We start from the raw sequence: 21,598 nt of genomic DNA, 5'->3' as shown, positions 1-21,598 counted from the left end.
TTCCTAGATAAACACATTGCTCATGAAAATAGCATCCGGGATAGCGTGCAGCAAACCGCATTAGGTAGCAGTACCTCCTTTATTCAAGCAGCCGAAGTGCCCTGAGATACAGGGCAAGGCACAGCTACAGCAGAGGATTCGTAGAGGCAGAAATGGAGTTGGCAGAGCGAAGCCCTCGAGCGCCTGCTGCCTCTCCAGCCTGCAGTGCCATGGGGGGGCCTGCGGGCTGGTACCTGCAGCGCTGAGTACAGGCAGCGTCTGCACTGTAATTGGTCAAAGGTCTTGGAGCTGCTCCTGGCCTGGATTCAGCTTGTGCAGCAATCCTGTAAAGGGGATTTTCTGATAAGAAACAGACTTGCTGATTGCTCAGATATTCACGTGCTGATGGAGACAGCTCACCTGCTGGGCTAGTCACTCGTAATGTACCATAGTTCAAACAGTAGAGGAGCTGGCGTGATCTTAGCATTGAGTTAGATTTGGCTTAAAATTACGGTATTCAAAGTAAATCTATTCCAAAACTTCCTTCTGAGCCAGATACCTATGGAGAGAGACTTCAGAAGCCTTGGGTTTGAAGGCAGTTTGTGCCTCTGTTTGTTTTTTTGTCACTGTCCCTGCATGTTGCCATCCAAAACCAGCTGTTTACTTGTCTGCCAGTTGTTTTCAGGTGTTTGTCAATGACTTGTGACTATTTTTGATTGTTCTAACTGTGTGCAGCATCAGTGTAAGAATATGAAACCACTGCAGACTGTCATAAATAAAACCAATGCGGGCCCACGGCAGTAAGCTGGAGGCATGCTTAACAACTTACAGTCGAACTTGGGATGACTTGAACTTGCCTGTTGGATAAATTGTGATACTCCTCTCCCTGTGAGGTGCTATTTAGGGGAGGCGTTTTGTTAAATCACTCTGCATCTAAGAGAACAACTTACCCCGAAATGTTGACTGTGGAGCACATCGGAACATTTCCCTGGGTTATTCTGAGAGCTCCCCGAAGCAGTGACCTATATGAAATGGCACAGGTTTTTTTTTTCCCCTAAACACAGTAAACTTATCGACCCTTTAAACTTGAGTAAGTATTATGCCCACTCTATTTAAGAGGTTTATTAGATCTTTGCAGAAACAGAATAACTCATCTCTTGTTACCTCAAACTGCATGCCAGTCAGCTGTAAGAAAGCTTTCCTTGAAGGAAGAGGATGTGCTGTGTGTAGGCTGGTAGACTCTTCTAAAAATAAATAAATAAATGGGACTGGAAATAATTTTTCTGGAGACCTTTATTATATTCTCATTATATAGCACATTTAAATATGCATGTATTTGCTTCTTGCATCAATCAAACGATGATTAACTTCTTTCCCTTTTGCAAACCTTCAGCATTCCTGGGAAATGGTCGGGAAGAAGAAGGGTGTCTCAGGACAGAAGGAGAGTGGACAGACAGAACCCAGTGAAGAAAGCAAAGAAAACCGGGAGAGGGATCGGGATTTCAGCAGACGACGTGGCGGGCCACCGAGGCGGGGGCGAGGTGCCAGCCGTGGAAGAGAGTGTATGGATCTGCCCTTTAATAACACCCGTAACTGTCACTGTGCACGCCGAGGCATTTTGTGCTGCATAAAAGCTGTCAGTAAAGCTTCTTGGGCAGACACGCCTGAGGAAAACCATTCTAGTGTGTGTGTGTGTGTGTGTGTGTGGCAATCTGTTTGATGTTCCCCTGTCTGAGATGATTCCTCAATACTATCAACTTCAATAAAAGAAATTATGGGAGTGTTTGGTGGCATAGTCTCCTGCACAGCCACCGCGCTTCAGTGCTTGAGGTCTGGTCTTGTATCCTCCCTAAAGCAGGATGAGTCTTGAAATTGTCTTTGCATCATTTTGTCTTTCAGTTCGGGGCCAGGAGAATGGACTAGATGGTGGTAAGAGTGGAGGATCTTCTGGAAGAGGCACAGAAAGAGGGAGACGAGGACGTGGCCGAGGCCGAGGTACACATGGGATTTGAGGTCGGAGGGAGTGGGAGGAGAAGAATTACGTCAGCGTATCTATATCCTCTGTGAGGTTGGAAAGCCTCTTCTATGGGAGGAATTGCCAAACTGAAAATAAGCACTTGATTTTTTTTGTTCTTACGTTTACACCTAGTACCTACATGTTGCTTCCCCGTGCTAGAAAAAGTATCTAGTTCTTACATCACATCCCTGGAGTTGAAAAAAAAATAGGGCTTTATGGTATAGAGGTGAGAAGTTAAAAAAGCCTAAGGTGGCTATTTGGCAGATGGACTAATTGCTTGTTAGCAACAGAATCCAGATCCTCCTCATTCTTGCACGCATGTGTCTGAGCACCATTGCTGTGCAAATGCCTGGCTTGTTTTTTAAATACTCAGTGGCAGAAATTCTTTTTTCCACAAAATCTGTGCTGCTCGGGAATTGTTGCTGAGGACACTTGCTGCAGAAGTCAGAACCTGGGGTCCGGTATTTATGGTTTGTGCCAGCTGGGAACCTCATCTGAGCCTGGAATCTTGCATCACTAATTATGTTGTCAACCAGCTGAGGTCATTCCCATACATATAAAGACACTGCTGGAAATCCCATCAACTCTGGAAGATCCTCACCACTTTCATATTCTGGGCATCAGAAATCCATATGTTGTTCAAGTGTTTCTTTTCCTAGTGATGCAGAGCCAAGAGAAATGCTCAGCAGTGCATGTGTGTATGTTTTTTACAGGTGGCTCTGGAAGGCGAGGGGGAAGATTTTCTGCCCAAGGCATGGGGTAAGTTTCACTGATACAAACCACAGCAAAAATAAAAGTCTTTGTGCATGAATAGTGCTTTTTGCGTCAGTCATTTGCGTTCCAGTTTTCCTTTTTTTTTTTTTTAATGAAGGCAAAACTACATCATGTTAACTGAAATTTGGAATGGCTGGTGTAGCCAAAGCATCCCTCTGCTGAGAGAACTGTCTTTTGAGACTCTAAAATGTGTCATGGTCTGAATAAAATCAGTTGGTTTTAAAATGCTTAGGGAGAGGGAGTAAAAATTTCCATCCTCATATTTCTTGCAGAACTTTCAACCCAGCTGACTATGCCGAGCCGGCCGGCACGGATGAGAACTATGGGAATAGTAACAACAACACGTGGAACAACACTGGCAGCTTTGAGCCAGATGATGGCACAAGTAAGTGGGTTTTCACACATGTGTTCGCTGTTTTGTATTTAGAGTGTAAGTGGATTTTGTGTCCATCCAGTTGCACTGAGGAGGTTCTGGGTAGCTCTTTGGCTCAGGGATGGAGGAACTGGGATTTTGGTTCAGAGGTGGATTTCAGTGAGCCTGTTTCTTAGCACCCAGAGGTGCCTTTGTTTCTGTTAGGGTGACCACGTTGGAAATTGGAAGTTGGGTGATTGTTCTGATGTGAGCTGGTGTGTGCTCTTGCCCTACAGAAGCACAGGAACACTTGCTTTCGTTTGCTTTCCAGCAGAAACCATGTTGCCTCTTTGGAAAAGTTGTCTTTATAAACTGTAGTGTGATAAACACGTGCAAGTTCTCCTAATGTTTGGTGCATCCTCCAGAGAATATTACTTGGAGCTCAGACGTCTCGTTCTTGATTTCGGTGTGGGGAGCATTCTGTCTTTCATGGCTGTCTTGCTCAAACTGCTGTAGGATGAGACCTTGTTACAGAAAGTGAGCAGAAAAGAAATCTTCATTGCTTCCCTGTTTGAAGCAAACACTTCTTCACTGGGTAGTTTGCAAACACCGGTCTGCCCTTTCACGTTCTCTTGCATTGGAAAAATGGTACTTTTTTTTGTTCCAAGTATGTGCGCTATCGTGAGACACCAGTGAACTCAGATTTTGCAGTGTGATAACTGGGCAGAGTTGCAAGGGGCAATCCTTAATTGTAAGTAGTCTATTCGTATGGGGTTTTTTAAAGTGTATTTTTTTTTTAATGGAGCAATCTTACACCACTGTGAAGTCAAAACTATTTTTCCATGATTTTTGAGCATTCAAGTAAACACCACATCTTGGTTGCTTTAAGCTACTTCTATATTTCTTGTATTTGCTACAAAACTTGGAAAGAAAGAAAGTACTGTAGACTGCACTATCTTTTACTACACACTGTTAATGTAGGGATTTTTGGGTTGTTTCTGTCTTGGTGGTTTTTTTTTTGTTTTCAGAAAACAGAAAGCTGTCCTGAAAGGCAAAAAAACAAGCATGGTTTTGTAAAGCACTAGCAGATTGGGTGATCATCTTGCTGACTGAGAAGTGGAGTTTTAAATACTGGAGGGAGTAGTGTAGGCAGATGTTAAGGGCAATGGCTACGCTTGTCTCTGGAAGAAAAAGGGATGGGAATGGATGAACTCTGTGTGCTGGAAGTTTAACTGTCTAGTCTGAACAGGCCTCTCTGTGGTTTTTTTTTCCCTGTGTTGGTGTTTTCTAGAATTGTGGAATAAAGTGGGTTAGAGTGCGGTGGTGGGGAATTGATTTTTCTGATGGAGCAACTCAAATTTGCTCTAGTGCTACAACGCAGCTGTAAAGTTCATGATGCAACTGCGCTGTTCACCTGTGTTGTGCGTGGTCGTTTTGTTTCCATTTTAATAGCTGCAGGCATCTCTTTAACAATATCCACAGGTACGATGTGACTGGTGTACATGGGGGCGACGTGACTCGCCTTCGTTTCTTTAAGTCAAAATTTCACTGGTTGTCTTTCTTTTCTTTTTTTTTTGTTTCAGGACTTGATTTCATTGGGGGTGAGGGGTCAAATTATCCCCGAAAATTTGACACTGCTCCTGGTACGATACATCCAGGTGCACTAACTGCCCCGGATACCTTTACTTTACAGCTTTTTTTAAAAAAAGCCCTGAAATATCTGTGGATATGTCATTCTTCTCTCTCTTAATTCGTTCATTTTAATGAATATTTGATGTTTGTTCTGACTGTGCTTTTACTAATGCTGACACCTTGAATGTAAATTGGGAGAGGTTAACCCAAATTCTTGTGGATTATGTAAATTTTAACTTCAGCCAATGCTTCTCGGTACCCAGAGCAGCTCTGTGTCCACAGCACTGGTGACAGAGTATCCCACCCGAGGGGAGGAAGCATGAGGCAGCTCAGTTGTATTCTGCTTGTCGCACACTCAGAACGCTGTGACTTGCCGTTGCGCCCCATGCCGTTTCCTCAGCACAGAGGTTCGGTTCTGCAGCGATCGCCTCACTGGCCTCCCCGCTAGATTTTTGTTTAGGGTCAAAACACCGCTGCCAGGGGAATTAGTCTGGCTCAACTGTCTTGGCGCTTTGCTTCTGCTTACGGCTACCTCTGAGCGATGCGCTTGACAGCTGCTTTGGCACGCTCTCGCTGCCTGGCTGCTCTTCTTCACCTGAGCAAACCTGCCCTGCAGTTGAAGATGACGGTGGATTGTGAGATGAACGGGATGCTCGATGGCAAAGCTGCCAAGCGCCTGGCCGCTTTACTTCCTGCTCTTATACCTTTATGCCTTATGAAGCCCAGAGACACCCATGAGATGATCATGTTTGACTAACGTCTCCTCTGTCTAACCTGAGGTCTGGAAGTCAAGGCTAAGGGCCCTTCTGGAGGAACTTGCCACTTTGTTCTTGAAGGTCAGGACAGGAGGAGGAGTGTGGAGGCTGTAGAGTCTCTTTTGGAGGGGCCCAGAGGAAGGTATACTTGGAGTGCTTCTGTTGGCTTTGGAGCATCTCGTGGTTCTCACTTCTGGTTAATCTTTAACTCCCGCAGGCAGCACAAGGCCATCTTCTCCAGCGCTGCCATTATATTTTTACCACGCTTCGGCTTTGTTTGGATTTACATTCCTCCGAGGTGCAGAGCAGGGGATTTTGGGTCTGTCACCCTTCTGGGCCATCAAGCATGTATCCAGTCATTGAGATGGTGGCAGGCTGCCTGATGGGCTGCGGGAGGAGCGAGCCGCTCGCTCATCTCCCGGTTTAAAATGAAGAGATAGTGTATCTGGGGGGAGTGCATGAAATCTTGAAGACACGACGGGATTTTTTTCTTCAGTGCTGTCGTGGTTTAGCCCCACGCAGCCGCTCACTCGTTCCTTCCCTTCTGCTGGTGGGATGGGGAGGAGAATCGGAAGACAAAGGTAAAACTCGTGAGTTGGGATAAGGACAGTTTACTAGAACACCAAAAGAGGAGGAAAATAACAACAACAATACTTAGAACATGCAAAGTGGGTGATACGCAATGGAATTTGCTCATGGCTCAGAACCCCATGCCCAGCCTAAGCAGTGACTCCTCCCCAGCCAGCTTCCCCCTTATATACTGAGCATGTTGTCATGGTATGGAATAGCCCTTTGGCTAGTTTGGGTCAGCTTTCCTGGCTGTGTCCCCTCCCAGCTTCTTGTGAAAATTAACTCTATCCCAGCTGAAAACCAGGGCAAGCACGTTCATATCTCCAAATGCCTATTGACTTTTAGGTTTTTTTTCCCCTTTTCCTGGTTTGAGGAGCTTAAAGACCAGCAGCTCTTTGAAAGGCTTCCTTAAAGCAGAGAGGAGGGATTGCTGTTCAGAAGATGACGCTTCTGAAATGATGTTAGAAGTGTTGGGCATTGCTCGCATTGCAGGTCTCCCCTTTGGAAGAGCTTGATGAAGAGTGATACACTCAGTTTCTTTAAAAAATCTAAACGCAGTGTGGTGGTCAGGAAACTTTCTGGAGCATTGCTGGTCAATGCCCCGTTGTACATCGCAAGGTCTGGTTTTCCATCCGTCCCTTCATGTGCAAGGATCCCGAGCCATGCTGAATAGGTGTCCAATACTTGAGAAGTAGACTTGCCAGGCAAGCCCCATCAATGGCTGCTCTTCATCTGCAGGATTTTCTTCTGCTTTTTGTGCTGCTTTGCTTTTCTTCTCATTTCCCCCAAGCGAGCAAGACTGAGAGAGCCCTGTGCCGTGTTCCTACATGCACAAACTCTTCTTGGGGCAACTCTCCTGGCTTTCTGCTCTCCCTGCCAACTGCAGCTGACCCAGGTACCTCCAGCTCCTACTTCACCTCTTGGGTAGGGGTTGAGCTGGTAGGATCTTTCTGATCCATGAAAATCTGGAAAGGAGCCTTCCTGCTACTGCTGTGAGGGCACAAAAAAATCTAAGGAATGGTGGGATCTGGGTTTTTAAACCGCAGATGTGTTTTGCATTGAATGTGTTGAACTTCTGATGCTTCTGTCTGGAGAGGAAGGGGTAGTGTGCCTTGAGACTCCAGGCACTCAAGGAAGTAGTGTTTTATAATATCTGTATTTCTACATTGATCGAAACAAACAAACAAAACCCCCAAAACCACCACAACAAAACAATCAGGAAGGTTTCTTAAAGTGGCTCAACTTGTCAGACAACACAAAACAGCAAACAAAACAACAGTGAAAAAAGAATAATTCACTGATAATATACTTATTTCCTGCACTAAATCCCCCACTTCTAGACAAGCAATTGTTTGGATGTTTTGACCTCAGAATTAAAGTGTATATGGGAAGATCTGCTGTGTTCTTCCCCCCAAAAATCTCAGTGAGCCTCATTGTGTCCTGCAGAAGAATCTGCAATGCTCCCATTCCCCACGTGCTCTGTTTTTATGCTGTAAAAGACTTTCAGCTTATAAAAGGTCTGATGCCAACTTGTTTCGTCTTGCAAATGTCTTCAGGACTTAACCCTGTTGGCTGTGTTGGGTTTTGTTGATCTGGTTTGCGTGGGCTGAAAATGAGCTGTGCAAAATGGGGCTGGTTTTATGCTCTGAGTTTTTTGGGATGTAAAATGCTCCCGCTCTCCTCCCACACCAAATTTTAAGTTGTCTAATGGATTCGGAAGTTGCCGTATGAAATTCAAAGTATTGACATTAAACTCTGATGGAAGTGAGGGACGGAACAAGTTGAAGAAGTGGCCAGGCAAAACTTTTTTTCCAATAAATTTTGCTCTCTTACAAATTGCACTGTGCTGTATTGCGGCTGAAATCTCATGCTTTTCTCCCTGATATTTTAAACTCACTTTGAGGACATTTCTGAAAGCAGTCACAGAAAATGCTTGGATTGCTTAATCCCTTAAATTTTCCTTTCTGATTCCCACTTGCTTGTGCACAGGAGCGCAGTGAGGTTTTCAGCGTTTGGGGGGCGGGGGAAAGATGAACCATGCAAATGATTCACTTGTTCCTGGATTTTTTAGAAGCTTAAGATTTAACTGGGTGATGAGGTCCTGCACAAGAGGAAGCCCCCGAAGGAGGTGCTCTGTCCAAGCTGCTGGGGTAACACTAACTGCTCGTGGATGCAGAAACCTGCAGCTACTGCGATACGAGGGGAAATCAGGAAAATGGCACAAGGAGGCTGGGGGCAATGCTAGGGCTTCCTTGCCAAGCTCAGCTTCCCTCTTCGGTGTCGGGGTGCGTGCGTTGCCCTAGCTGCCAGCCCAGCAGTCCCTGTGTTTCAGCCGAGCCTGCCCGAGCAAGGCTGAGGCAATCCCATCACAGTACCTTGCCCACGTATGGTGGGTTAGGGTCGACTGCTTTAACTTGTCTGGTTGGCAAATAGAAATCCTCTCAGCTGCTTGCAAAGCTCCCCAGTGCTTCCCTGGCTCTTGGAGGTAGAGCTTTGATGCACATGTAACTTCTCTACCTGTTGTTATCCTTGTAGGTGCGTGGAGGGCAGCGACAGAAGAATGGGGCACAGAGGACTGGAATGAAGATGTAGGTACTCTCCAAACCACTCTCCTCCATGCGCCTGCTGGTTGTACGCACACAGCTATGAGAGGAGCGCAAAGCCCATCCTCCCCAAACTATGGGCATAGCCCGAGCCAGGGTCCCAGTTCCAAGAGCTATGACGAATAAGTAAACATTGCTGTTTTTAAAAAGTATGTGTGTAGTAGAGCTTGTCATGGGAGCCCAAGACAGGAAGGGATCTCTGAGCACATTGAATCTGGTCATCTCATCTCCTGCAACTGCGTGATTGAATTCTTCCATAAACTGGCCTGACTCCACACAAGATTCTTGCTGTGTTCCTCCAGTGGACTGGCAGTTTGGGAAGGTTTGCCTTTGATCTACGCCACGAGCTATGGAGGAGGCAGCAGCAGTTTCGTGCGTGTGTCACGTGCCTCTGCTGGTCCTTGTGATTTGGATTGAACAGAAGCTCTTGGCTTTATCTCCTGATAACGCTCGTTAACGTGTCTAGCTGCTTTTTGTTCTCTACCTGGTGTCTCCTCCAGGGGAGAATGTTACCGCCTGCTTCTAATGCGTCTGTATCAGTTTCTTCTGAAATGGGCTTCGGTCCCTCCCTGAATCAAGGGAGAACTTCTGTTCTTGCAGATGAGAGCAGGGTTGGGCTTTTTTAGTAGTGTTATTAGTTTTGCATGCTCATTTTTGCTAAGACTACGGAACAGGCACAAAGGGAAAGCTTTTGCTTTCCAGGCACCGTCTGAGGAAAGCACTACTGCTGTGTTTGGAGACGCAAGCAGCTCCTCTGTCTGTTCAGTCAGATCTCTGCTTGAAGAGAGCCTTTGATAGCCCTTCTTGCCTTCAGTGTGTGTGATATGCTCCCAGGGGTTCTGGATTCTGTATTTAAACTCTTGCAGTTTAGTTGCTGGCAGCTCCTCAGTCTGGAATAAAAGCTGTTCAAATTCAGGTGTGTTCCGGACTAAAATCACAGGTGGTCATTAAACCTCCCCTTCATTCATTTTTGATGTTATTTTCCCTTCCATAGTTGAAGTAGATCTGTTGGTCTCTGGTCAGATCTTGCAGGTGAGGCCGGGAACATTTGAAGTTTAGCTACGGGTCTGAAACTTTTTTTCTTTGACTTCTCTAGCAATGCTTGCAGCTACCTCTGCAGCGGGTTTTGCAGATCGGTGCTACGTACCAAGAGCTCAGAGCCCCAGCAGCCCTAGAGGGTTTGTGGACTACAGGAAATTTGTAGAAAGATTTGGTTTTGGTTTTTTCCTCTGGCAGGTGATTTGTGTACTTGCCTGAGAAGAAACAAATAAAACAGAAGCTGATTCTAATGGGAGCCAAATATTAGAGAAGTTTAAGACTAAACACTTGAATTTCTTGAATCTTTCTGTGGCTGTTTGTCTCAAACATTTGTGTGCTTTACTTGGAGTCCTGAGATGCTATTCTCACTTTGGGGGTGTTTTTCCTCCCCTTTTTTATCTTTCAGCTGTCTGAGACAAAGATCTTCACTGCCTCCAATGTGTCTTCGGTGCCTCTGCCTGCCGAGAATGTGACAATCACAGCTGGACAGAGGTGATAGCCCATAGCGATGCTGTTTACGTGGGAAAAGTGGCGCACAAGTCCCAGAGCGATTTGCCATTTCAGACTAAACCTTGCCAGCTAGCTAAAATGTGCAGCTCTGAGTAAGAGGAGACGAGTTTAAATGGAAAAAGTTGAGTTAGGAGTTTCCGGGTCCTAATCCTGGATTAGAGTTTTTCTAGGCTCTGCTGCTGGTTCTTCAGATTTGGGGGCATTTTGCTGTATTAAATACTTGGAAGACCTGCTTTAAAATAGAAGGCCATGCAGGATCTTGCTTGGTCTCTGTCCTTTTGAGGTTGCTTCTGGCAGTTGTGAGTTAATGTTCTGCAGATCCATTCAATTTGTAAAGTAAAAGCAATAAATCGTGAGGCTGGAGGTAGAATACTGCTGTAAAGGAAGCGAGGGGTGTGACAGAGCTCATGTTAACCTCAGTGGGTTATCTTCTTTACCCAGAATTGATCTTGCAGTCCTGCTAGGAAAGACGCCCTCTTCTATGGAGAATGAGTCAACAAACCTGGAGTCATCCCAGGCTCCTTCCCTGGCCCAGCCACTGGTGTTCAGCAATTCTAAGCAGAGTGCTATATCCCAGCCTGCCTCTGGTAACTCCTTCTCTCACCACAGCATGGTAAGGAAATACTCGTCTCTGCTGGGTTTTGGCCGGTGTTGGTTTCCCTGACGTTCTTTGTCTGCGTTTGGGCGATATGGGAACTGCAGTTCTGACACCTGCACGTGTCTTGTGGGTGGCAGAGTCCTCTGCTTGGATGACTTACAGTCTGCTGTAAATAGAGGCATGAAGTCCATTGCTTAATTAGAAATAATTGGGATAATTCCTCCCCTGTTGCCCTTTTCAGACTTGCAATGCGTGCTTCTTTCCTGCTCAGAGGAAAGGGAAAAACTCTTGCAGTTCAGGGCTTGCAAATTCAACAGTTTGAGAAGTGGGACTGGTTGGGAGTTTGGTGTGGGATGAAATGCTGACATCTACTGACAGGTGAAGGAAGGAGGCATTGAATCTGAATCAGGGATGTGCACAGACCTGGGCAGATGCTTCTTTGTGTAACTGCAGCAAAAGAAATAAAAACTGTGTACTTAATGGTGAGGTAGTTCAGGAAGGATTTTTAAAAACACCTTATCTGTAAAGCCAAGTTCTGCTGGTTGTTATTTTTAGTGCAACTGAAATGCACGTGAATAATTTAGTACATTTTTAAAGATTCCATCTGTTAACTTTCTTTGTAAGCCTCCGTGACACTGCAAAATGCCGTGGGTTGGGCAACAGATAAGTGTACGCTCACGTGCGATAAAGGCTGCAAGAGAAGTATGAGCTCTCCTTGCCAGCGGTATCTGTGCATCTGGAGCTCAAGAGTGTTAAGCTGGGGTACCCAGTGAGAAGCAGCAGGGTACAGTGCCTTCAGGTTTATGTTAAGATGTATGACTTGTCTGAGCCAAGTTCCAAGTCGAGGGAGATGTTGAATGTGGTATTTTGTTGCTGAAATTGCAGGTGAGCATGCTGGGGAAAGGGTTTGGAGATGTCGGGGAGGCCAAAGGCAGCAGTACCACAGGTTCTCAGTTCCTGGAGCAGTTCAAGACAGCCCAGGCTCTGGCTCAGCTGGCTGCTCAGCACACCCAGCCTGGTGGGAGCACCACTGCTTCTTCTTGGGACATGGGATCCACTACGCAGACCTCGTCTCTCGTGCAGTATGGTAAGGAAAAGCAGTGTGGCTCCCCAAAGGGGAGCATATTCTTCCAGAACCGCAGAAAAACGCTGCAAGCAGCGATGTGAGGGGTTTGGTGGAGGGCCAAATCACAAGTTCACAACCAAGCTGAGTGCTGGAGAAATTAAAAGGACCATGGGTGCAGTTTGTGAGAGTAAAATGTAATAGTACACGAGTGTTTCCCTGTTCCTTTTATACTTAGAGCAGTTGAATCCTCTTGGTCATTCCAGCCAGCTTCAGGGCCAGGGATCTGATGTTCCCGAGACCCCGACAGTGTGCAGAACTACTTCCTGGTGTAAAGCTGTGTAACAGAGAAGGGGTCTGAAAGTGGGCACCTCTGAAGAATAGTTCCTGAATACCAACACTTGTCAGTCTCGTCTCACTGCTGACCTGATGTTATCTTTCAAAGGAATTCAATTCTGGTGACTGTTAAATGCCAAGAAATAACTCTACCTCTGGGCTGGCTTGAGGGAATAAACAGTGATTGAGAGGCTCCTGTTTTTCATATGAGATGCTGAGCCCTGCTGTGGTCAAGTACTAGTGCTGTTTCTTTCAGCTTGTGCATTTTATTTCTTGCTGTAGGGACAGGAGCCACAGAGGAGAGTCAGAGAGAATAGGAGTTGTTTTTTAATAAGCTGCGGTAAGGCTTAGGTGAAGGAGGAGGGTGGTGCAGTTGTGCAAAGACCTGAGGGTGGGCAGCCCTGAGCTGTGGCGTTGCTTGGAGGATGCCCAGTAATTTCAGAGGAAAGAGCAGGCAATGAAATGCAGCGATGTTGGCAGAGAGGGGGAAGGAAGCAGTGTCAGGCCCGTGCAGGACTCTGCTATGCAGTGCCTCCCCACAAGGGACTCAAGTCCAGCTTTTCTTGGAGGATGGAGGACTTCTGCTGTGCAAGCTTGCTTTGTCTAGAGGTGGTGGAAGGAGCTGAGGGGAGAAGGGTTTAAAAAGCTTGGCATTGATGGTGGTGAGAGTATGAGGCTGGGAGTGGAGATGCTGGGGTTCTCTGCTCTCTGATTTTAACAGGCTCCAGGAGGAGTCAGCGTGAAATGATTTTCTTTTTCTTGATGCTGAGAAATGCCAGAACTTGATTAGTTTTAAGGAAACAAATCTTGCTAACTCAACTCTATCTCCCCCGGTAGATCTCAAGAACCCAACAGACACTTCCGTGCATAGTCCCTTTACCAAGCGTCAGGCCTTCACGTCAACTACAACCATGATAGAAGTGTTCATGCAGGAGAAACAGCCTGTGGTGACTGCCTCCACAACTGTGCCGGCACCCCCTTCCTCGCCGCTGCCCAGCAAAACCAATCCTGTTCCCCAGATGTCCCCAGGGTCCTCGGACAACCAGTCCTCCAGTCCCCAGCCAGCACAGCATAAGCTGAAGCAGCAAAAGAAGAAAGCATCGTTAACATCAAAGGTGCGAATCAGTGGTGGGGAAGGAGGTGTATTGTGCTAGAGCTACGGAAAAATCTGTTTGGACTGGTGAGGGAAGGGCTGGACTTGGCCTTCCTGCTGTTAGCATTGGGTGTTTTGGGGGTTGACAGATAAAAGCTTGCCTACCTGGGTTGAACAGCATAATTCAGAGGATGCAAGCCGGTAACTACCATCATGTGCCAGGAAACGTGGATAATAAAGTCATTTTCTGCGATGACCCCAGGGACTGATTGACCCTTTCTGTTGTTCCTCCCTTGCAGATTCCTGCGCTTGCGGTGGAAATGCCTGGCTCAGCAGATATCTCAGGGCTAAACCTGCAGTTTGGGGCATTACAGTTTGGTTCGGAGCCTGTTCTCGCGGAGTACGAATCGACACCCACGACAAGCGTAACCGTTAGCCAATCTCAAAGCAGCCTGTATACCAGCACGGCTAGGTGAGGACCAGGCGCGAGGAAGGGAATGAATAATCCAACCAGGTAGCTTTGGAAAGTCGCTGGTCCCACGGGCTTTAGTTATACTGCATACTAGTAGACCCTTTCTGACTGTGCCATGGTCACAAAGAGGGAGCAATGTATGTAACAGCAAAGGCTACGTTGCCGGCAGACTTGTTCAGGCAGCTCTATGACTGATTGGCCTGTGGTACCTACACAGAAAGCAGAAGTTTCCTGCTGTCGTTAAACTGTGTTGCTGGAAACACGGGAGGGGAATCCCCAGCGCAACTGCTCCTTGTCCCTGGTGAACAGATTCTGCACGCTTTGTCCTGCTTTTTGCCTGGCAAATCGGGACACAGCAGAGTAGGTTTATCTACGGTGATGACGCCTTACCGAAGTAAAGTGTTCCTGTCTTCTGTTGGGCTGGGACCCGCGTGGTGGCAGCTCATGAAATGTCACCTAGAGCACAGCAGTGTGTGAGGCAAGGTTGCAGCTAGACTAGGCGCTAGCATCCTCCTGTGGTCGGGCTAGCCGACCCGGGTATGCATCTCTGCTCGGTTTGCTTGGCTGCTGTGTGTGGTGCCTTTATGCTGATGCTCGGGGCTCTTTATTTTGAAGATTTGAAATGAAGAGCTGGCAGTCTGGGTCAGCAGTTTACAGCAGGGCTGTTTTGGAGGCAAATGTAAACTTTTTTTTTTGTTTGGTTTTTCCCCCCTCCTTTTTAGTGAATCTTCATCCACAGTTTCATCCAATCAAAGCCAGGAGTCTGGTTACCAGAGCGGCACAATACAGACAGCAACATTTACCTCCCAGAACAGCGCTCAGGGACCACTGTATGAACAGAGATCCACCCAGACGAGGCGATACCCAAATTCAATCTCCTCCTCGCCCCAGAAAGATCTGACCCAGGCCAAGGTAGGAAAATAGCTTTGCTCACTCTTTGTGCTGAGTAAGCATAGCGTGTGAAGCACCGTCTCAGAGGAAGCCAAGTGGTTTATCAAGTGTTTCTGCAATCTTCCAGGCTCACCACATGGCTTGTGGACTCTTGTGAGAGCTTTTTTCTGGCTTGTACCAGAGCCCTTTGTTACGTTACACCTGGGGCTGGGCCAGTGGGGTTAACAGTGCTTAAGTTGATTGCAGGCCATGTGTCGTGCCACGCAGAATTACCCTCCTGCAAAGTGGCAATTCAGGCTAAAGATTTAGTTTTGTCTTAAGGGTTCGATTCTTGTGTGCTCCACACAAGTTCAGTAACACCGATTTGGGCTAACGAACTTGGGCTGAGGATGTTGAGCCAGTCTAACTACCAGCAGCAGAGAAACTTCTTGCACCGCTCTCTCAAATATGCGCTTGGGGGTCATTCTGGCACTGGGCTAGTTGAGCTTGGGACCAACCCTAACGCAGTCTAGTGACACATGTTGGTAGCGTACCTTTTTCACAACTGAGGAGGGGCCATGGGAGGGGGCTGCCACTAGATCTGCCTCTGGAAATGAGCAGCTGCAGTGCCCTGTACTCTTTTTTTTTTTTTTTTCTCTTCTTCCTCAGAATGGTTTCAGTTCTGTACAACCCACGCCATTACAAACCACACAAGCCGTTGAAGGTAAGAGTCTGTCAGTGCAGTGGGTGTCCCGAGTCTCTTGTAGTGCTCATATTCTTTGCTTTAGATGAAAAGCTTTATCTGTGCTAATAGCAAGTCCTTTCCCTGCTGGACTAATTGCTGCCGCCCAGATTATTTGCTTGCCTTGAAATGTGCAGCTTTCTGCTGGTGGATCCATGAGATCCTTGATGAGTCACTCCCTGATGACAATAATTTACTCTGATTTCTTAGTGAAAGGCACCTCATCTGTAGGGCTTGAAGCTCTTTGCAGAGCCGGTGACAGTGTTGGGGGAGATATAGAACACAATCGTGCTGTCACAAATGTGTAACTGGTTGGCAGCGGTGAGGGAAGCCCCAGATCTCCCTGCTTCTCGAGCTGAGCCTTTGCTGATCCTCACCACCGAATTGCCCTCCAGGAGCTGCTAGTAGCTGCTCCTAACCCAAAGCTTTTTTTCGCAGGTGCTACAGGCCCCACAGTGAAATCAGATTCCCCCTCTGCTCCCAGTATCACGCCTCTCAACGATGGGGTATCTGCATCGTCCTTGCTGACAACAGCCAGCCAACACTCAACAGCTCTGAGCAGCCTGAGCCACAGTGAGGAACTCCCCAGTACGACCACTGCCCAACTCAGCAGGTGAGCCAGCGTGATGGATGGATTTCTAGAGAAGCAGAACTAGAAGCAGGGATCTATAGTAGACATCAAAGTCTGTCTCATGCAGTGGGGAAGACTGAGATGATTCATCCCACCCGAGTAGATAGGGAATGGGATCTGGCCTGGTGCTACCAAGGGTGACTCTCACACCTTGGCTTGACAACCTTTTATTTTTCCTTCTGCAGTACGTTACCCACCCAGCAGAACAGTCTGTCCTCATCCACATCCTCTGGGCGAACATCAACTTCAACTCTTCTGGTGAGTCTAGGTGTGCTCTAGTGCTGTGCACATCCATTCCTGCTCGGCTTGGAGAATTTTGCTGGCGTGCCCGACCTTGGGTGCGTGGCCGGTGGGATCTGTGGTTGTGGCAGGAGCTGCCAGGTTGTCCTGCTGGAGTTGGGATGTTGTGTGGAGAGAGGACTGAGGGTTATGTCAGAACGCCTCTGGCTTGAGGTTTTTGACACCCTGCCTGCTTCAGACATAACAGCAGCTTCTTTTGAGCCTGTAGCAGCTCTTGAAAGTGTTGTGGAGTTGCAACCAGAGATGTCGGAGCAAACTGGTAGCTGATGGAGCATCACTGTTCAAATGTATATACTGCTGGAGCTCCTGCAGTGCAGAGTCCCTGGGTATTGGCTTCTGCAGCAGAATAAATCTCCCTACTGCAAATGCGGTGTTCAGCCCTGCTTCTCCCAGCAGACAGACGTGTTGGGACACAGCCGCGCAAGAGGCTTGGAAGCATTAGGGGTTGGCTGCTCTCAGGACTTTGGACTTAAGCCAGATGCAAAAGCTGGTTTCTCTGTAGCCTGCAGCAGCCAAGTTCATTGCAGGCTCTCAAGAACGGCCGGGTGTGGACAGAGCCGCACGATATTTGGCGTAGACAGCATCCTGCAGTATTTCTGCACTTGGTTACATCTGCCTGGTCCCCTAACTCTCTTCCCTTCCTTCCCTAGCACACAAGTGTGGAGAGTGAAGCAAGCCTCCATTCTTCTGCTAGCACTTTCTCCACCTCCTCCAGCACAGTGTCAGCCGCCCCGCCAGTCGTAAGCGTTTCATCCAGTCTCAGCAGTGTCAGCAGCCTGGGCCTCAGCCTCAGCAGTAACTCCACGGTGACGGCCTCGACTCGCAGTTCCGTTGCAACAACATCAGGTACTTTCCTGGGTACTGTTAAACAAGAGGAGGGTGTGGGGGCTGAGAGAGACATCTGCTGCTGTTTGCTTCACTGTGGAACTTTTCCTTTCTCTTCCTTTTTCAGGAAAAGCCCCTCCCAATCTCCCTCCTGGAGTCCCACCGTTGTTGCCTAATCCATACATCATGGCTCCAGGGTTGCTACATGCCTATCCGGTGAGTGGGACCGGCTCTCTGTGTGTCATGTTACTAGATCCCTTCTAGCTCTGTCTTCAGCTAGCAGGGAGGGATATAGTATAATAGAGAAACCAGAAACTATAACATCAGCCCAGCAGGATTGCCTTGGATGGGAAGAGTTTGGACCTGGTGTTTTCCATAAAGCAGTAGCAGAGGAAATCCATGTGCCCGTAGGGGTAAATGTCGGTAATTCTGGTCACCCCAGAGCAGATTCTGTCTGCCTGTCCTCTACAGCCTGCCCAACCTTTGGGGAGCAACAGCCCTTGGTCAGAGCATGAAAGTGTGGAGCTGTATTAGCAACATGGTATGACGAAGGCCAAATAGTCAGAACAAGGGTGGTGACTGCCAAAAGTCTAGTGGTGTGTTACAGCCCTCTCCTGAAGGTGAGGAGGACAGATTTCGGTGTTGGAATAACTTCTAGAGGAAAATTGCTGAGTGCCTTTGCAGTCCGGAGCAGCGGTGCTAGGCATTGGTGCTCACTCTTTGTTTGAGCAGTTCGTAAAAACCCTCTTGGCAGTGTCTGTCTTGCAGGAGTGAATGCTGGCTGCCTGCGCCTAGGTAATTGTGTAGCCTCTGATTGTCTGCTTCTGGCTTTATCTCATGTTTATCTAAATGTTTAATCTAAAATTAGGTAAGTGTCTTTAGTCTGTCCCCCTAACATCATCTCCTGCTCTTTTTCTAGCCACAGGTGTATGGATATGATGACTTGCAAATGCTCCAGACAAGATTCCCATTGGTGAGTACTGAAGACTGACGTGGACACCCCACTTCCACTGGTCTGACAGCTGTGTGCTTCGGGTGTACAGACGGGTCAGGCCGTGAGGTAGTCCTGAAGAGCAGGCAAAGCGGGGTGCTCAATGGGTGCACCTCTCTGTGGCAGTAGTGAGGAATTAATCGGTTGTTCCTTTGCACTTGGAGTTAGGAGCACTTGGAGTTATTCAGACGGGCGGTATCGATGGTGGGGTTAGGGAATGTGAGAGCTACAGCAGGCAGAGCTGTTTTGCTCGGCAGTGGTGTGATGAGCTGTTGTAGATACTTGCCTCTGATCCTTGAAAGAGGCAGTGACTAAATACTTTTATGAGAATGGGATTTATTTAGCAATACGACATGTGTCCCTTGTGTTGTGAAATGGAAAGTCCAGGTGGTTTAAGGACTGCACACCAGTAGACCTTATCTGGTTCTTCTGATAGCCAGACGAGGGGGATGGTGCATGCAAGAAAAACCTGGGGTTGCTGTAGGCTGTGATCAGCCTTGCTGTGGCTGATTGAACTACAATACTCCAACATAATCTAATGGCTGCAGTCCAGAAATCCCTCTTCTGCAAAAGATACTGCTTTGCATCTTTGGACAGAGCTCATAAAACTTCTTCTCCTTTTGTTTTTATCCTTCAGGATTACTACAGCATCCCATTCCCTACACCCACCACCCCGCTGACTGGAAGAGATGGCAGCCTGAGCAGCAATCCGTACTCTGGTAGGGAAAAAGACTGCTTTGATTGCATATCCCGTCGGGTGTTCCTGCTGCTGCTTTCTAGTTTCCTGTGCCGTTGTCCGCTGGAGCTACGTCTGTACCAGCCTCCTGCACTGCCTTTGGTCTGGACCATGTTTTCTCAGCAGCTAAATTCTTGACTTCCCTTTGAGCATCTGGTCGCGTCAACGCACATTACCGAGAAGATGTGGACAAGTAGTAGTTGATGTGGCAGTTGGAAGGGGAGGGAGGAAGGGCTGAAAGAATCTGTGAGGTGTAAAACTGGGGAACTGCTTTTCAGGTCATAGCAAGGCAGGGGTTAAGCAGTGCTTCTCAAGCACTTAAGAGTAAAAATACAAAGAAACACAAAATCTGGAGAATTTTTTTTTATATATGCAACAGTTTCATGGAGAAAGAAAACGGGGCTTTTAGGACCTCTCAAATTCAAAGCAAACGCCCAGTGGGTGGCTAATCTCTCACTGACCTTGGTAGGTGTGTTTATTCACACTGCTGATTTGCAATGGACAACAGTTATGCTGAGCTTTCACATGCTTTAGTAATCGGTGCGCTTTGTGGATCGCTCTTTTTCCAGCACCACTTCTCCCCTGCTTCAGCAGGAGCTTGTTTGTGCGGAAGTGCTTTTGCCTGGCACACGGAGGTTGAAATCCCAGGCTCAGAGTGCAGCACCGCCAAGTTAACATCGGTGATAATTAATGTTTGTGGCTATCCTGGACTCACTTGTGAGCTGGGGCAGCGCTGAGAAGTTCACTGGCTTACTGTGCAAGCTCTGAACGGGGCGTGTGTTTGCATGGAGGAGCTGAGCAGGTGCTTGTAAAGAGCAGCAAAGGGAGCTCCCCCGAGCCTTGCAGCCAAGTCCTCGTGCAGTGCCCAGACTGGGAAGAGAGGAAACAGTATTTCCAAATACTCTCTGTGGGCTGCTGGGCCTCAGCAGCAGCGTTTGATTTGGTGCCATCAGCAAGAGCAAGGGAGCTGTGAGCCCTGCTGTAAAAAGGGGCCGTTCACTCATCCTCGACTGGAAGATATTTGACTCCTCTTCAAGGAGGAGCTGTTTGCCAGTGGTGTTTGCTGGTGGGACAGGGCCCCCAGGCTGCTGCCCTGGCCTCGGGGCTGGCTCTGGAGGAAGTTGAGTTGTGTTCAGACCTGCCGCTGATGCACGGAGAGGGCTTAGGGAGAGTTCTAGTATCTGGGCTCTGTTGCCGCCGCAGGCGGACAGTGCCAGATCGTTGGCTGACATCGGGCAGTGCAGCGCTGTAGGTGCTGTGGGTTTCCTTTTCCCTCTGACGTCCTGTCGGGGCTGAGGAGAGCAATTAACAGCTTAACCTTATCTGAGTGCAAGGGTCTGAGGGCTTGTGAGGTCTGCAGTCCTTAGTACTGGTAGGTGGGGAGTTGATTCCAGTCACCATTGATCAAAAGGCTGGGTCACCTTTGAGCTGAGCTGGAATGGGCCAGGATTTGACACGGCTCTTGTTCAGTCTCCTTTGATCTCCTGTATTCCAGGTGACTTAACAAAATTTGGCCGAGGCGATGCCTCTTCCCCGGCTCCTGCAACAACTTTGGCGCAGCCTCAGCAGAGCCAGACCCAGACTCACCACACCACGCAGCAGACGTTCCTGAACCCAGCGCTGCCTCCTGGCTACAGTTACACCAGTCTGCCGTACTACACAGGGGTACCAGGGCTCCCCAGCACCTTCCAATACGGGCCCGCCGTGTTCCCTGTGAGTTTCCCAGAGGCAGGGCGTGGGATTCGGGCAGGAGGGCAATGTGGCAAAGCCTCTCCTCACTCCACTTCTCTCTGTAGGTTGCTCCTACCTCTTCCAAGCAGCATGGTGTGAATGTCAGCGTCAATGCATCAGCAACCCCTTTTCAGCAGCCCAGCGGCTATGGCTCTCACGGATACAGCACTGGTAAGAGATCCGACAGAGCATCTTCCTCAGCAGCAGTTCCTGATAGTGGCAGGGCTTGTTCACAATCTCACTGGCTGTGTAAGGGCACTCCTGTCTTATTGCCTCCAGCGGTAAGTGTGGAAAATGGCCGTGGTGCGACTCGCGGGTCATTTGATTCTCCTTGGAAAGGCCCGGGATTGTTCCGCAACCAGGTCTGGAGCAGGCTGAGGACTACAGAGTACTTCACACCCTCCTCTGCGCCCAGCAGTCGGACAGCTGCGGCCTTGGACTTGCGTCAGAGAGCTTGAGCTGCTGAATTGTTTTGGGTTTTGGTTTTTTGTTTGTGTGGGGTTTTTTACTGCCTGTATGTGATCAGTAGAACAATAATTACTCTGGATTTGGGCCCGGGAACTTGTTTGACTCCTGTGTTTGGCAGGCGTATGCTTTCTAGAGAAGGGTCCTTCTTGATTCAAAGATGCAAGAAGATCGTGAACCTGCCACTTGTCTCGGTACTGGATTTCACTGGTTAACGTCTGGCTGACTTACAGAGGGCCTGTGTTTGGGTCCCTCTGCCAGTCTTTAAGTTCCCGTCGTGCCTTTTTTTCCACGACATTAGAGCCCTTCAAAATGTGGGTTTTTTCTCTTTGAGAAGATACTTCAGCTCTGTACCAGGTCACCTGGTACTGAGTCTTTCAAGCCTCTTTCAATGCTTTTTCCAGGCCTTAAATAACTGGTGAGGCTTTCCGCTGTACCACCACCTTTAGAAACATCAAGTGCAGGTTGTGTGCCAGTGTTGCCAGTTGTTGCACCGCCCAGCCCAGCCCACAGTC

The 21,598-nt window shown here is 48.1% G+C and overlaps 1 protein-coding gene and 1 non-coding gene across 15 annotated transcripts in view; both read left to right on the top strand.

Annotated features, from left to right (window-relative positions):
• UBAP2L (ubiquitin associated protein 2 like) overlaps positions 1-21,598 on the top strand; it is a 31,097-nt gene that overhangs the window by 6,726 nt on the left and 2,773 nt on the right. For 6 of the 14 annotated variants that reach the window (XM_054806147.1, XM_054806143.1, XM_054806145.1 and 3 more), the window contains exons 5-25: positions 1,373-1,541; positions 1,879-1,974; positions 2,710-2,755; positions 3,043-3,155; positions 4,706-4,780; positions 8,615-8,667; positions 10,127-10,212; positions 10,672-10,843; positions 11,714-11,915; positions 13,065-13,342; positions 13,620-13,792; positions 14,515-14,704; positions 15,332-15,386; positions 15,843-16,017; positions 16,221-16,293; positions 16,986-17,181; positions 17,288-17,376; positions 18,080-18,133; positions 18,789-18,870; positions 20,383-20,600; positions 20,684-20,789. In XM_054806147.1, the coding sequence (XP_054662122.1) occupies positions 1,373-1,541; positions 1,879-1,974; positions 2,710-2,755; positions 3,043-3,155; positions 4,706-4,780; positions 8,615-8,667; positions 10,127-10,212; positions 10,672-10,843; positions 11,714-11,915; positions 13,065-13,342; positions 13,620-13,792; positions 14,515-14,704; positions 15,332-15,386; positions 15,843-16,017; positions 16,221-16,293; positions 16,986-17,181; positions 17,288-17,376; positions 18,080-18,133; positions 18,789-18,870; positions 20,383-20,600; positions 20,684-20,789 (2,701 nt within the window). The remainder of the gene's footprint in view (positions 1-1,372; positions 1,542-1,878; positions 1,975-2,709; positions 2,756-3,042; positions 3,156-4,705; positions 4,781-8,614; positions 8,668-10,126; positions 10,213-10,671; positions 10,844-11,713; positions 11,916-13,064; positions 13,343-13,619; positions 13,793-14,514; positions 14,705-15,331; positions 15,387-15,842; positions 16,018-16,220; positions 16,294-16,985; positions 17,182-17,287; positions 17,377-18,079; positions 18,134-18,788; positions 18,871-20,382; positions 20,601-20,683; positions 20,790-21,598) is intronic. The other 8 variants (XM_054806149.1, XM_054806144.1, XM_054806141.1 and 5 more) reach the window with 2 other exon arrangements.
• Positions 18,551-18,685, top strand: LOC129197873 (small nucleolar RNA SNORA58). Its single transcript, XR_008574394.1, has one exon. It is a non-coding gene; the product is annotated as a small nucleolar RNA SNORA58 (small nucleolar RNA).

The sequence above is a fragment of the Grus americana genome, chromosome 29 (assembly GCF_028858705.1).
Source record: "Grus americana isolate bGruAme1 chromosome 29, bGruAme1.mat, whole genome shotgun sequence".
Lineage (NCBI taxonomy): Eukaryota > Metazoa > Chordata > Aves > Gruiformes > Gruidae > Grus > Grus americana.
This window is presented reverse-complemented; position numbering and strand designations above follow the sequence as displayed.